At 46.0% G+C, this 13,100-nt stretch overlaps 1 protein-coding gene across 1 annotated transcript in view; it reads left to right on the forward strand.

Annotated features, from left to right (window-relative positions):
* Window positions 1-13,100, forward strand: part of TTC12 (tetratricopeptide repeat domain 12) — a 51,430-nt gene that overhangs the window by 9,212 nt on the left and 29,118 nt on the right. The window contains exons 2-6 of the mRNA XM_014539738.1: window positions 1,260-1,423; window positions 1,744-1,765; window positions 2,357-2,434; window positions 3,255-3,376; window positions 9,280-9,339. Of these exons, the coding sequence (XP_014395224.1) occupies window positions 1,260-1,423; window positions 1,744-1,765; window positions 2,357-2,434; window positions 3,255-3,376; window positions 9,280-9,339 (446 nt within the window). The remainder of the gene's footprint in view (window positions 1-1,259; window positions 1,424-1,743; window positions 1,766-2,356; window positions 2,435-3,254; window positions 3,377-9,279; window positions 9,340-13,100) is intronic.

Here is a 13,100-nt window from a genome sequence, read left to right on the forward strand (position 1 = left end):
CCTGCACACCCCCTACTGGGGAGGTGCCTGCAACCAAGGGACATGCCCTTGACCAGAATCGAACCTGGGACCCTTCAGTCCACAGGCCGACACTCTATCCACTGAGCCAAACCAGTTAGGGCAATAAGGATCTTTTTAAATCATTAGTGTTATCTGTAGCATTCTGCATAATATCTGACTCATAATAAGCTCTCCATAAATTATTGAATTAAATAAGTGCTTAAAATTCTGTTCCTTGAAGGCCATGGTTAAATTCACCTGCACCTTTTCCCAGGCAAAACAAATCCTGTTCTTAGGGGTGTTTTTTAATTGGTTCTAATAACTCTAATTTTTGTTTTCTATTTAGAACCTTCTTTAAGAAATAGGTAGATGTTGGTTAAAGGGTATAAACTTGCAGTTGTAAGATGAATATGTTCTGGAGACCTAATATACAGCATGGTGATTATAGTTAACAATACTGTATTATATAGTTGAAAGTTCCTAAGAGAGTAGATCTCAAATGTTCTCACCACACAGAAAAAAAGTAATTATATGAGGAGATGGATGCATTAACTAAGCTTATAGTAGGAATCATTTCACAATATGTATCAAGTCACTAGTGTACACCTTTAACTTGCACCATGTTATATGTCAACTAGAGGCCCGGTGCACAAAATTCGTGCACAGGTAGGGTCCCTAGGCCTGGCCTGCGATCAGGGCCAATCAGGTTCCCCTGCCTCTCCGCCTCCTCCTCCCCTCGCCACCTGTGTGCCACCACTGCTGGTCACCCGCCATATTCCGTACCTCCCCCTGGTGGTCAGCGCACATCATAGCAAGTGATTGAACTCCCGTTCTCCTGGTGGAACTCCCGAGGGTACACTTTGCATATTAGCCTTTTATGTATATAGATTAGAGGTCCGGTGCATGAATTTGTGCACGGGTGGGGTCCCTTGGCCTGGCCAGTAATCAGGGCCGATCAGGGCCGGCCAGCCAGGGGAAGGACCACGGGAGGTTGGCTGGCTGAGGGAAGTTGGCTGTGGGAGCACACTGACCACCAGGGGGCAGCTCCTGCATTGAGCATCTGCCCCCTGGCTGTCAGTGTGCATCATAGCGACCGGTCGTAATGGTTGCTTAGGAATATATATATATATACATTGTATCTCAATAAAGCTGGAAAAATAAGAGTTCTTCCTATGCCTGCTCTACACTGTGCTTTCTAGTGAACCGTCTTTCCTATTGAAGACCTAGTTTGAATGATTCGCGTCTAACTTGTTCTCTAGCCAGTTTAATCCAGGAGATGAATTCTGATGACCCAGTTGTACAAGAGAAAGCAATCTTCAAGACAGAAAAGAGGCTACTGGTCACAGAGGAAGACCAAGATGAGGACGGATGCAGGACCACCTTGAACAAGACCACGATCAGCCCTCCACAAGCTCCTGGGAAGGTTGCCTTTTTCTGTTGGAACTTATATACCTAGGCACAGTGAAGGGTCTGTGCTGAGGCGGAGCAGGGAGTAGTTTAATCTCAGACTGTCTGCTGAGGCTGACAGTTTTTTTTTTTTTTTTCAGATTCACTAGATGTATATTCCACAAGGAAGTATAAACCCTGATTTTTTTTCCCCTTGCTCCCTCTGGTCATCTTTAAACAGTCCTTTGGGTTTGTTAAAGGGAATGACCCTAGTCTCCATGTGTAATTGCATACTTATTAGTCAGCATTGTTTCTGAAATTTGTTTCTTTGCTTTTATGATAATCTGTGGCCTGCAGAACGCAGATGAAATGAACGCAGGTAAGGGCGGCATCTCTCTTCCCAATGTGTATGACTTATTTAGGATCATTATTTATTTACTGGCTGCAGCTTCCAGACCCTTAAATTATAGCCTCTGGGTTTACAAACATCCCATGAGCAAAAACCTACTGGTCACCCAGTTCTGTGGCTGGTAGTCAGAGGGAACAGCTTGGAGGCTTCTCTCTTTTCCCCGCTCAATCTTTTGTGTGAACTGAATTCAGCTGTTCTGTATCTTCCAGTTTACACTCAGCTGCTCAAGGGATCAGGTCGTTTTTGTTGCTCAGCTCAGAAGCTCATTATGCTAAATAGAACAAAAAAAGTGAGGCTTCAGTGAAAAACTCTTTTTAAAGCCATAATTCAAATTTGAAGCATAGACATAGCCATCATGTATAATAATACATGACAGATTACCATGTCAAATTAAGATGATTTCATTTTAGTTATGTGTGTGCGCATGTGTGTGTGCCTACATGTGTATGCATGAGAGTGTGGCCCTAACACCTTAAAGTAGCTGTCTTCCAAATGTGAGATAAGGAACTGATTTTAGTATTGGATTTTTCTTTTTAATATTTGAAATTATTCTGCTGTCAGAGGCCTTCTTGGCATCTGTGGAGAAGGATGCAAAGGAACGAGCCAAGAGAAGAAAGGAAAACAGAGCCTTAGCGGATGGTAATTGTCAGCCTTCGCTTTTCCATAGCTGGAATGATTTGTGCTGGAACCAGTCTGTCTGCTGATGTTTGAGGACATCAGGACTCCCAGTGGGTGGGTTCAGGTGGACCTCGGCAGAGGGACCTGACCAGGCAGGATGGTGGCCTGTCTCCTGACCCTGATGCAGCGGTCAGGGAGCAGGACATAGCTGTCGGTCAGCCTCCACAGTCCAGTCTGTTTCCTCAGCATGTGGGCGGACTTGGCAGGTCAGGTTGAGCAGTGCTAAATGGCACTGGGAACATAGGGAGGCATGGGAGTGAGGTACACTGGCTAGCCTGAGGCATAGATGAAGAGGTAAAAAAGAAAAATGAAACTAGAAAACAAAGGTATGAGAAGGGAGAGGAGAAATGAAAAGAAATACAAGTTGCGTGTGGGGGGAGCACACATGACAGAATGCTTTCAGCACTGACTTTATACCACCCAGTGGCACGTGAGCTGCAGACTGAATGATAGCATATTTGCTGGAAAATTCGTGGTTTGACCCTTTTTATGACATCGGATGTGTAGACTTGGTCTTTGTGGCAAGCTTGGAATAGTTCTCAGTTCCTGAGACAGGAACATTTACTTTTTCTGAGAAGCTACTTAGAAGATTTGGGGTGAATTTGGAGAAAGAAATCCTTAAAGAAGCCAATCCTGAACTATCTGAGAGAGACACGAGTGACAGGTCCCCGTTGATGGATATAAGCTGTGCCCTTCAGAGTACGGTCGGAAATCAGGGGAATAAAATCTGAAAGCATTTTGCAGTGTGTAGAGAGCTCACCTGTATGACTTGTTCTCATAGCCCTCAAAGGAAAAGGGAATGAGGCATTTGTCAGAGGCGATTACGAGACGGCCATCCTCTGCTACAGTGAGGGTTTGGAGAAGCTGAAGGACATGAAGGTGCTGTACACCAACCGAGCCCAGGTCAGTGAGCCAAGCGGGTCCATGGGGTTTTCTCAGCAACAAAGTTGAGAGCCTTGTGAAATCTGAGAAAGATGAACCTGGATGGTATCCATGACAACTGGCTCTGTTTGGGGTGTGGGAGAAGCTGACTTGTATGGAGCATTTGCCAATTTCCACGGTGTAAATACTCTCACCGTGGTCCAATTTCAAGCTACCAACTTGAAATCGTTGGAGGAGGGCTTGGGAAGAGCCCTCTGTAATCAATTCTGTCCATATAAGTCAACTCTAGTGCATCGCTGGTGGTAACCAGGCACTTTCCATGTGTGTAAAGGAGAAAACTAGTGGCATGAAATGACCTGTGAGACCTTGGGATGCTGCCATCATGGGTTGTCCAGCCTCCGGTTTAATGGTAGTCTAAACTTCCAAGGGCTGCTCTCCTGTTAATTTCTTACCCATTGTATCCATCCCCCTTTGATTAAGATGCCGTGACTGGAGTTAACTGGACAGCTGATGAGTCTAGAACAGTGGTTCCCAACTTATTTTTGGCCTTACCCCACATAAGCATGTCTAAAATCCTGATGCCCCGCCCCCCACCGTGACATAAAATTCTTATTCAAAAAGTGAACTCCTATTCACATGGAGGAAGCCTAAAAGGCTATTAACTTGGTCTAACAAGCTTCCAAAGAACATGGCATCCATGAAAGAGAAAAATAAAAGGACGAAAGGACAGTTGAAGTGTTGAGAAAGAAATCACTAAGAAATTGTTTAAAAAATAATAAGTGACATGAAAAATAGCAAATAAAGTTTCAAAACATATAGTAGAGAACTAAAATGCATAAATATGTCTGTGAGGCCCCTAGAACCATAAGAAATACAGAAAATTCACTGTTAATAACTCATTCTCAAATTGCCCCCCTTAAAAATAAAATTGCCCCTTTTGGGGATGTGTGCCCCACATTGGGAACCACTGGCCTAGAGCCAATTGTGAGTTTCTGAAATCCCTAATTCCTCAGTTTTATATCACAGAGCCCTGCACACGAAATTCATGCGTGGGTATGGTCCCTAGGCCTGGCCTGCCATCAGGGCCATCTTCCCCAGCTACCCACAGCCAGCCCCACCCTCTGCCACCACCCACCCCCGGTTCCCCATTTGCCATTGGGTGATCAGTGCCTGGCGGCTAGGGAAAGGGACCAAGAGGTTGGCTGTTCCCACCCACTCGCTGGCCCTGCCCCCACCATGTGTTGCCCTCTGTGTGAGAGGTGACCAGCGGGGTGGGGGCCTTGGCCTGGCACCACCCGCATACCCTGCCACCCAACCCCAGTTCCCCGTTCGCCATCAGGAGATTGGAGCCTGCCAGCCACCGAGGTGGTCAATGCGCCTCATAATGGCTGGTCCAGCAGTCATTCTGATTGTTCCGCCATTAGGGTCAATTTGCATATTACCCTTTTATTATATAGGATAGAGGCCTGGTGCACGGGTGGGGGTCAGCTGGCCTGCCCTGATGGGGGCCCTAGCAGGGTGGGGCCGGCCTGGATGAGGGGCCGCGGCCTGTTTGCAGGCTGACCATGCCTCCCTATGGGGTGGGGGTCCCTGCTGGGGGGTGGGGCCGACCAGGGTGAGGGGCCACTGGGGGTTTGCAGGCTGGCCACACCCCTGATCAGGGTGGGGGTCCCTGCTGGGAGGTGGGGCCGGCCTGGGTGAGGGTCCACAGTTGTTCTGGTCTCTGGTCATTCTGCTGTTTCAGTCGCTGGGCTTTTATTATATAGGATTATTGACTAGAGACCTGGTGCACAAATTTGTGCACTGGGGGTATATCTCAGCCCAGCCTGTGCCCTCTCACAGTCCTGGACCCCTTGGGGGATGTCCACCTGCAAGTTTAGGCCAAGTCCCCCCATTCCCCACCACTGCTGCGCTCGCCAGCCACGAGCCCGGCTTCTGGTTGAGTGGTGCTCCCCCTGCATTGAGCATCTGCCCTTTGGTGGTCAGTGCACATCATAGGGACTGGTTGTTCTGCTGGTTGTTCCACTGTTTGGTTAATTTGCATATTAGAGTTTTAATATATAGATTATGTTCCCTATGCTGAATTTTACATCCCCACGACTGTTTATATAACTGGCCATTTATATTTCTGAGTCCCTTCCCCTCAACTGCCCTTCCATCTGGCCACTAGCAATTTGTTCTCTGTATCTATGAGCTTATTTGTGTCTTGTTCATTTATTTTGTTTTTTAGATTCCACATATAAGTGAAATCACATGGCATTTGTCTTTTTCTGTCCTTCACGGAGCATAATACCCTCTAGGTCCATCCAGGTTGTCGCAAATGGCAAGATTTCATTCTATTGTATATATGTACTACTACTTTATCCAATCACCTAGGTTGTTTTCATATCTTGGATATTGTAAATAATGCTGCAATGAACATAGGGTAACATATGTCTTTTTGAATTTCTCTATTTTTTCAGATAAATGCCCACAAGCAGAATTGCTGGGTCACACAGTAGAGGGTTGACTTAGCATTTAGTGTACATTTTATCACCCTAACAGGATCATACATTTTTTAGGGCAAAAATTGCCATACACTTTTCCCCCTAATGCTTTATTAATAACAAATGTTCAATAAATTCTTTGAAGTTACATAACACTGGAGGCATAATAAGTCAGTTTAAGGGAATTAAGTTTCCGTTGCCACTTCAAAAGAAACATTTAAATGCAAACAATTAATATAATAATTATAGTTCCTTTTTATTTATCCCTAAATTGGTCCCTGAAACATTTGCCTACTAATGCTTGTTCAGTCTTATTACTCTGAAGTTATTTGAAAGCAATAAAATTGAATTGCTTTGAAAATGTTATGTAACTCAGATTTATATCTAATTCAGATGGTCTATACCCTGATTCATCTAAATTAGTTATATTTTTACTGTACTCAGTTTAAACAGCACTTTGATTAGTTCTGGAGAATCACATAAGAATGACTATAGATGAAATAAGTAAGTGCACCAAAAGCTGTGATGAAACAGTTCCTCCCAGCTTCCCAAAGAGAAAGCTTACTCAGAGACAAATTAATGCAAAATGTGCTGCCTGGTGTTAGGAATCATTTGAGTCATTGATTGTTTTTAAGATGCCTCCCCTGTTCGCATGTAATATTAGAAAACACGTCATGAGGACCCTGTCAATTGAGTGTTTCTGCTTGCTAGCGAGAAACTGACCCTTTTATTGCTTTGTTTTCCTCCTGGAGCTAATGTTATGATCAATGGATTGCTGGTGTCATTTAGATAAATCATTTGGAAAAAGTAGTTCTTAAAATGTGGAAAAGCAAAAGGAAATGGGGAAGGTATAGGGTATTGAATCCAAGCTTTAAAAAGAACAAAAGAAAAGAAAAAGTAAAAGGCTGTAGAGAAATTGTTGAAGCCCATGCAGACCTTTCAAGTCTGTATGTTTCCTAAAGAGCAGTGTCATGACATCATGGCTGCAGTTGTCTAGAAGGATGCTAGTTTCCAACTCACATCCTCTGCCTTTCAAATGCATCCCAAACCCTGAGGAGAGGGTGGTGCCTTATAGAACAGAAAGCTCAGGGTCAGAGTCCTCCAACTTCAGTTAGTACACACTCCAAGTTAATGAAAGCACCCTGTAGCAGCTTCCCGTAGGAATTCATTAGCTGGCTGCTGCCAGCTCCCTCCTCACTGTGGTTGGATGCTGGCATTCCCCATGAGTTATGTCACCGACCATGTAGATATCTCATCAGTTTTATTGTAAGAATGTCATGGTGCCCTGGTGCAAACCTCCATGGAGTGTTGGCTCTACTAGTGGTGACCTATGGGACTCTGCAAAGCCACTCATCCTCCTGGTGCCTGGCTTTCCTGTCTTATAACAGGGGGACCATTGCTGCTTTTTAGGGAACTGTGCAGAATAAGAGTGCTTAGCGACCGAGTGCATCTTGATGAGAATTCACAGACCACCAGTTGTGTCCAGTATTTAGGACAGAGGGCCCCGTAGCCACTGTGCTGGCTGTTAAACATCCTTTCATTTGTTTACATGACACTAGCTCTTTGAAACTATGGGTGAACTAAATCGGTTTAGTTTGAATGGATCACAGAATTCTGCATCCATTCTTGATTTTCTGGATTTCCCCCAATTCTAGAGGATCCCAAGAGCACTAGGTTCATGGTGATGGTCTAACTCTTAAACATCTTCCCATTTCCTGTATCTCTTCTATCTGTGCTCATGAGGAAAGACAAACTTTATCTTTTTCTGGTAACAGTCTTATTGAAATACTAGAGGCCCAATGCATGAAATTAGTGCAGGAGTAGGCCTTCCTTCACCCAGCTGCTGGCACTGTCTTCCCTCTGGCACCTGGGACCTGGGCTTCCCTCGCAGCCCAGGCTTCGTCCGGAAGGTCGTCTGGAAGGACGTCCTGAAGGACATCTGGTCTAATTAGCATATTATACTTTTATTATTATAGACTAGAGGCCCAGTGCACGACTGCTGGGGTCCTTCAGCCAGGCCTGCAGGGATCAGGTCGAAACCAGCTCTCTGACATCCCCCAAGGGGTCCTGGATTGCGAGAGGGTGCAGGCCAGGTCGAGGGACCCCACTGGTATACGATCTGGGCCAGGGAGGGATGGTGGGAGGGCTCCAGGGCGTGTCCGGCCTATTTCACTCAGTCCTGATTGGCCAGACCCCAGCAGCAAGCTAACCTACCAGTTGGAGCATCTACCCTGTGGTGGTCAGTGTGTGTCATAGCGACTGGTCCAACTGTCGGACACTTAGCATATTAGGCTTTTATATAGATAGATAAGTGGCATACAGTTCACTTTAAAGTGTATAATTCAGTGTTTTCAGTATATTCAGAGTTGTGCAACCATCACCACAGTCAATTTTAGAACATTTTCATTATCCCAAAAAGAAACCTTTTAAGCAGCTCACCCCCACCCCCATTTCTTTCCTCCTGGACCCCCAACCCTAAGAAACCACTAGGCTACAGTAAGTCCAGTTTCTGCAGCTTTAAGCAAAATGACATATAAGGAAACCAGTTTTACCTGAGGCTAGTTGATATACATGAGTTAACTTCCTACCGGCATCTCACCAACATAATAACAAAATGATGTTGAACAAAACTATTGTTATTCAAGGGCTTGCTGTACCTTCTATCTTCTATACATCTGATAACTCTGGGCATTTCATATAAGTGAAATCATATATATTTTACCTATTGTGTCTGGCTTCTTTTATTTAACATGTTGTTTTCAAGGTTCATCCATGTTGTAATATGGATCAGTACTTCATTCCTTTTTATTGATGAATAACATACCATTGTATGGCTATACCACATTTTATTGATCCATCAGTTGATGGGCATTTGAATTATTTCTACTTTTTTACTATTGTGAATAATGCTGCTGTGAACATTTGTGTACAAGTTTTCTCGTGAACTTATGTTTGCAGTCCTCCTGGGATCATACGGTAACTGTATGTTTCATCTTTTGAGGAACTGCTAGACCGTCTTTCAAAGTGGTTGTACCATCTTACATTCCTACCAGCTGTGTATGAGGGCTCTGATTTTTTTCACCAACACTTGTTATTATCTTTGGTATTACCTTTATCATTTCACAAAGCTGTCCTCTCCTGGTTTGCTCATTGCTCCTCTTCCTATCCCTGCAGCTCTGGCAATGGTAATTAATGGCTGTCCACTGTTGCTAGCCTGGGTTTTGTAACATTCCTGTTGGTTTCCCTAAGTCCTGCCCTCACCTTGTACATAGTCCCCTTATTAAACCGTGATGATAGCCATCTGTTATATGCTGGGACCCCGAGTGATGTGGGGAGGGACCAGTTACTTCTCATCACCATTGGACTGCGCTTTCTGTGTGAGTTAAAGACCCTTGCTACAGAGTTGTATGTGAACAGCAGCTGTCTGTGTCATTACAGGCTTACATAAAACTTGGGGACTACCAGAAGGCACTAGTGGACTGTGACTGGGCTCTGAAGGTAAGAAGGTGTTTCCTTCTCCACAGGATGGAGTGGGGTTGGCGTGGGCCAGAGGCTTCAGTCCTGAAGTGAGTAAAGGGGACCTGCCAATGTGTGGTGGTGGGCAAGGGTAGAGGTACTGCCGTCAGAGCCTCAGTTTCCTCGCCTAGAAAACAGCTAGAATAGAATTGTCTTGAGGGTTTGGACAATGTACATAAAATACCTACTCTTAGAAAGTGCTCCAGAGAGGCTGCTGCTCATATTTGTTTCCCAGTGTTCAGGGCAGCGGGCATCCTCAGCTGTTGTGTCAGCAGACACGTTGCTTCCCTTGGTCATGCCTCCTCCTCTCTCTCCAGCCCGTGGGAGCTTGCTTCCGCAGCGCCGTTCTTCCCCATCGCTCTGTGCTTTCCCCTCCAGCCCTAAGCATTTGGAAATGTATGCCAGCATCCCCTCTTTGCAGCGGATTAACCAGAAGAAAGAATTCCTCTTGTTCAGCCTGGATGCTAGTTAGGCCTCAGGCAGATAGTAGCATAATACTGTGCTTGGCATTTCCTCCAAAATCTGCCAAAATAGACAATTAAAGGTAGGGACTGTTGGGGAAAATATTAGAAGGGCTTTTAAAAGATAAATGTCATGATCACCTCTTAGAGATATTATTTCAGATGACTACTAAATAGTTAAATACCCCTTAATCCATATTCCCCTAAATTACTCTGTCATGGGGGCTTTAAACAACCAAGACCAGTGCTTCTCATACTTCCACGCCAGCGTGCTGCCAACAGAATGAGCATGAGCCCCTGGAGGGTCTAGAGGCGGAGAGCATGACATTTCTTTTTGGACATGTTTTTTATCTTAAAGATCCATGTGAATTTTGCATTGCACGCCATACAATTTATCTGTATGTCTTAATGTATGCATATTATTTTAAATAAAATCAAGCACAATTGGAGTGCCAGGAGAACATACCAGACTTATCTTGGGACTTGATTCCCCGAACAGCACCCCGACTGCAGCTGAATGGGCACGTGGCCCAGGCAGGAGCACACTGTGTCGCAGCGTGCTGGCCACACGCGTGCTTCCTGTTGCGAGGTAGGCCAGGAGACGGGAGTGGAGTGCAAGTTCACCTTTGCTACGGTTTATAAAACCCCAAAGATCCTCCGGAGCCACCATCTGTGTGCTTGACTTCTTCCTCCCCTACAGCATGTGGTGGCGACTCAGCCATCATCACAGTCCTCACGTTACAGGAACTGTGGGGCCCCACAGCTCCGGCACAGGCCACCAGCCTGCTTTGTCACTCCACTGGGTCATGATTTCTTTCCTACCATCATCTGTAAGAGAAGAGAGATGTCCTAACAATAAGAGCAAAACCCAGCATTGGCTGCTTGCTGGTCTTGAGCTGTCGCAAATTTGAGCCTCACGCCATTCTATTCTACTGTGTTCAGTACCACTGTTATCCTTATTTTTCTGGCATGGAAGCTGAGCCTCGGAGATTAGTGAAGTAACCTGCACAGGACCACACAGCGGATGTCGGTCTAACAGTGCACTGTGCTCTGAACCATCTACCAAAACACCTCTTCACAGGAACCTTGAATCCACAGCCCCTGGCTGGGGGTCTCACTCCCTCCTGTGGAAGAAAGGAAATCGCCTCTTGGGGCTCCCAGGAATATCTTTTCTGATCTGAACAGAACCAAGGCGGTAGTCACACCGTCTCGGACTCAGGGTAACACACTGGTCTGATCCCAAATGTTGACTGAAGCACAATGTAATTAACAGTGAAACCCAGGCCAGAGCAGGCCCAGCAGAGCTGACATTAGAAGATGCTGACACTCAGCAGCCAACCTTGTTAAAGGCCCAGCAAGGCTCCCAGTTGAAGCGTTGGGTAAACATTGGAGGGATGGAGAAAAATGTAAAGGGGTTCCGAAACCTAACAGTGGTTAGCTCTACATCAAAGCCGTGAACTAAAAAGTTTCACTCTCTTTAAAAGCACTGTATCGATAGTGGAGGTCAGTGCGCTCCACTACTAATAGTATTAGTACCTTCGTGCCCATTGAGTGTTTCTGACAGCTCTGAATTGGCAGAGACAGGCCCAGGATGATATTTCAAGACCGATGTTCCTGGTCAGGGAAGATCAGGCAGCAAAGCTGGTTTTAGTTGGGGTCAGACCGTCGCTCTCTCAGCAGAACACCTCCTGCACAATAAAGCTCGTCTTCCTCACAGTAAACATGTCTTCCTCACAATAAAACCGTCTTCCTCCACGGCAGGACTCCCTTCTAGGGGACATGAGATCACCCGAGATCATCCCTGTGACGCTCCACACATGATGGAAGCAGAAGGAGAAAATCCACTAGCAGCCCTTTGCTCAGTGACTGAGGAAGGTGTCCCCGCGACACCCCTTCCTGGTGACCCACAGCGGGCCTGGGCCAGGCGCTGGTCCTCCGGTCGTGACGGTTCTGTGGACACGTGGCTCTCATGAGCCTCAGTGCTGCAGCGCTGCTTTCCCTTGGCCACACCTTTCCCGCTTCCTCAACCCCACCCTCTCAGTCCTCCAGGGTTCAGTCCTCAAAGCTCCCGTTTCCTCTCACGGTTCCACTCTCATCTCTGCAGTGGCTCTCAGACCTACTTCCCCAGTGTGCGCCTCCCGGCTCCGGGGCTGCGTGTCTCTGCCTCCTGCCAATTTCCATCCGCTGGGCAGCATCTGAAACAAACTCTTCATCTTCCCTTCCGCCTGCTCATGGCACATGATGTCTCCCAGGCATAGGCATCCCAAAACTTATGACATGACATCCTCCTTCCCTTATCACTTATGGTTGGCTGATGCCGCTCAATTCTTTCTTTGATGGAGCTCTGATGTCTGCACTTTTCCTTTCACTCCCACTGTCACTAACATCAGATGTTAGCCCTCCTTCTAAGTGATTGTTCTGGTCTTCTCCCTTATCTCCCTGTCTTTCCCTCTGGTCAGTTCTGCACGCTGCCTCCAGACCAACTCTCCAGCCACAGCCACGGATCAGTCATCCTCCTCGAGCCCGGCATTCAAGGCCTCCATGTGGAGACACAGTCCAGCTCACCCCTCCCAGCCTGGTCTCCCCTCTGTCAGCATCTGCTCCAGGTTCTGGACTGTCCACTGCAGCTCCCTGAACTCTCTGACCTCGACCTTGCTCAGCCCATTCCCTTCATCCTCTCTTCACCTCTCTGTACTAGTACATTCAGGATCCAGCTCGGGTCCATCCTCCTCTGCTGCCCTTTGTTAAACTGTTTCTTCAGAGTGCATTTCTTTCTGCTGAGCTGCTAGAGCACTTTTCTGCAGGAGATTTGGTATAATTTTTGAGCCTTTGGTGCCTGGAATCAAATGGCCAGATTTTAAATCCCAGCTCTTCCACTTGGCATCTATGTGACCTTTAATCCTTAGTTTCCTCATCGGTAAAATGAGGATAACTGTATGTCATAGAGTTTTAAAGTTTGTATGAAATAATTTATATGAACCATATGGAAGGGACTTTATGCAAATGCACTATTTATACTATTACTGTCATTCACTCAGCAACAAGTCAGGAAACAATATTCATGGAAATTCATGCCTCTATAAAGGGCTCTCCAATAACAATTATTGTTACCTCTTCTATTGTTATTTCACTTTTCTTTACATTTTCTCTCTTGTCCTGAAATGGGTTGCTATTGTAACTGCAGTAGCAGCCTCAGATACCATCTCATGGGCACCATACTAGTGTTTGACAAGCGTTTCCCCCTCACAACAACAGAGAGAGAGAGAGAGAGAGAGAGAGAGA

Source organism: Myotis brandtii, unplaced genomic scaffold (genome assembly GCF_000412655.1).
Source record: "Myotis brandtii unplaced genomic scaffold, ASM41265v1 scaffold105, whole genome shotgun sequence".
In the NCBI taxonomy this organism is placed as follows: Eukaryota; Metazoa; Chordata; class Mammalia; order Chiroptera; family Vespertilionidae; genus Myotis; species Myotis brandtii.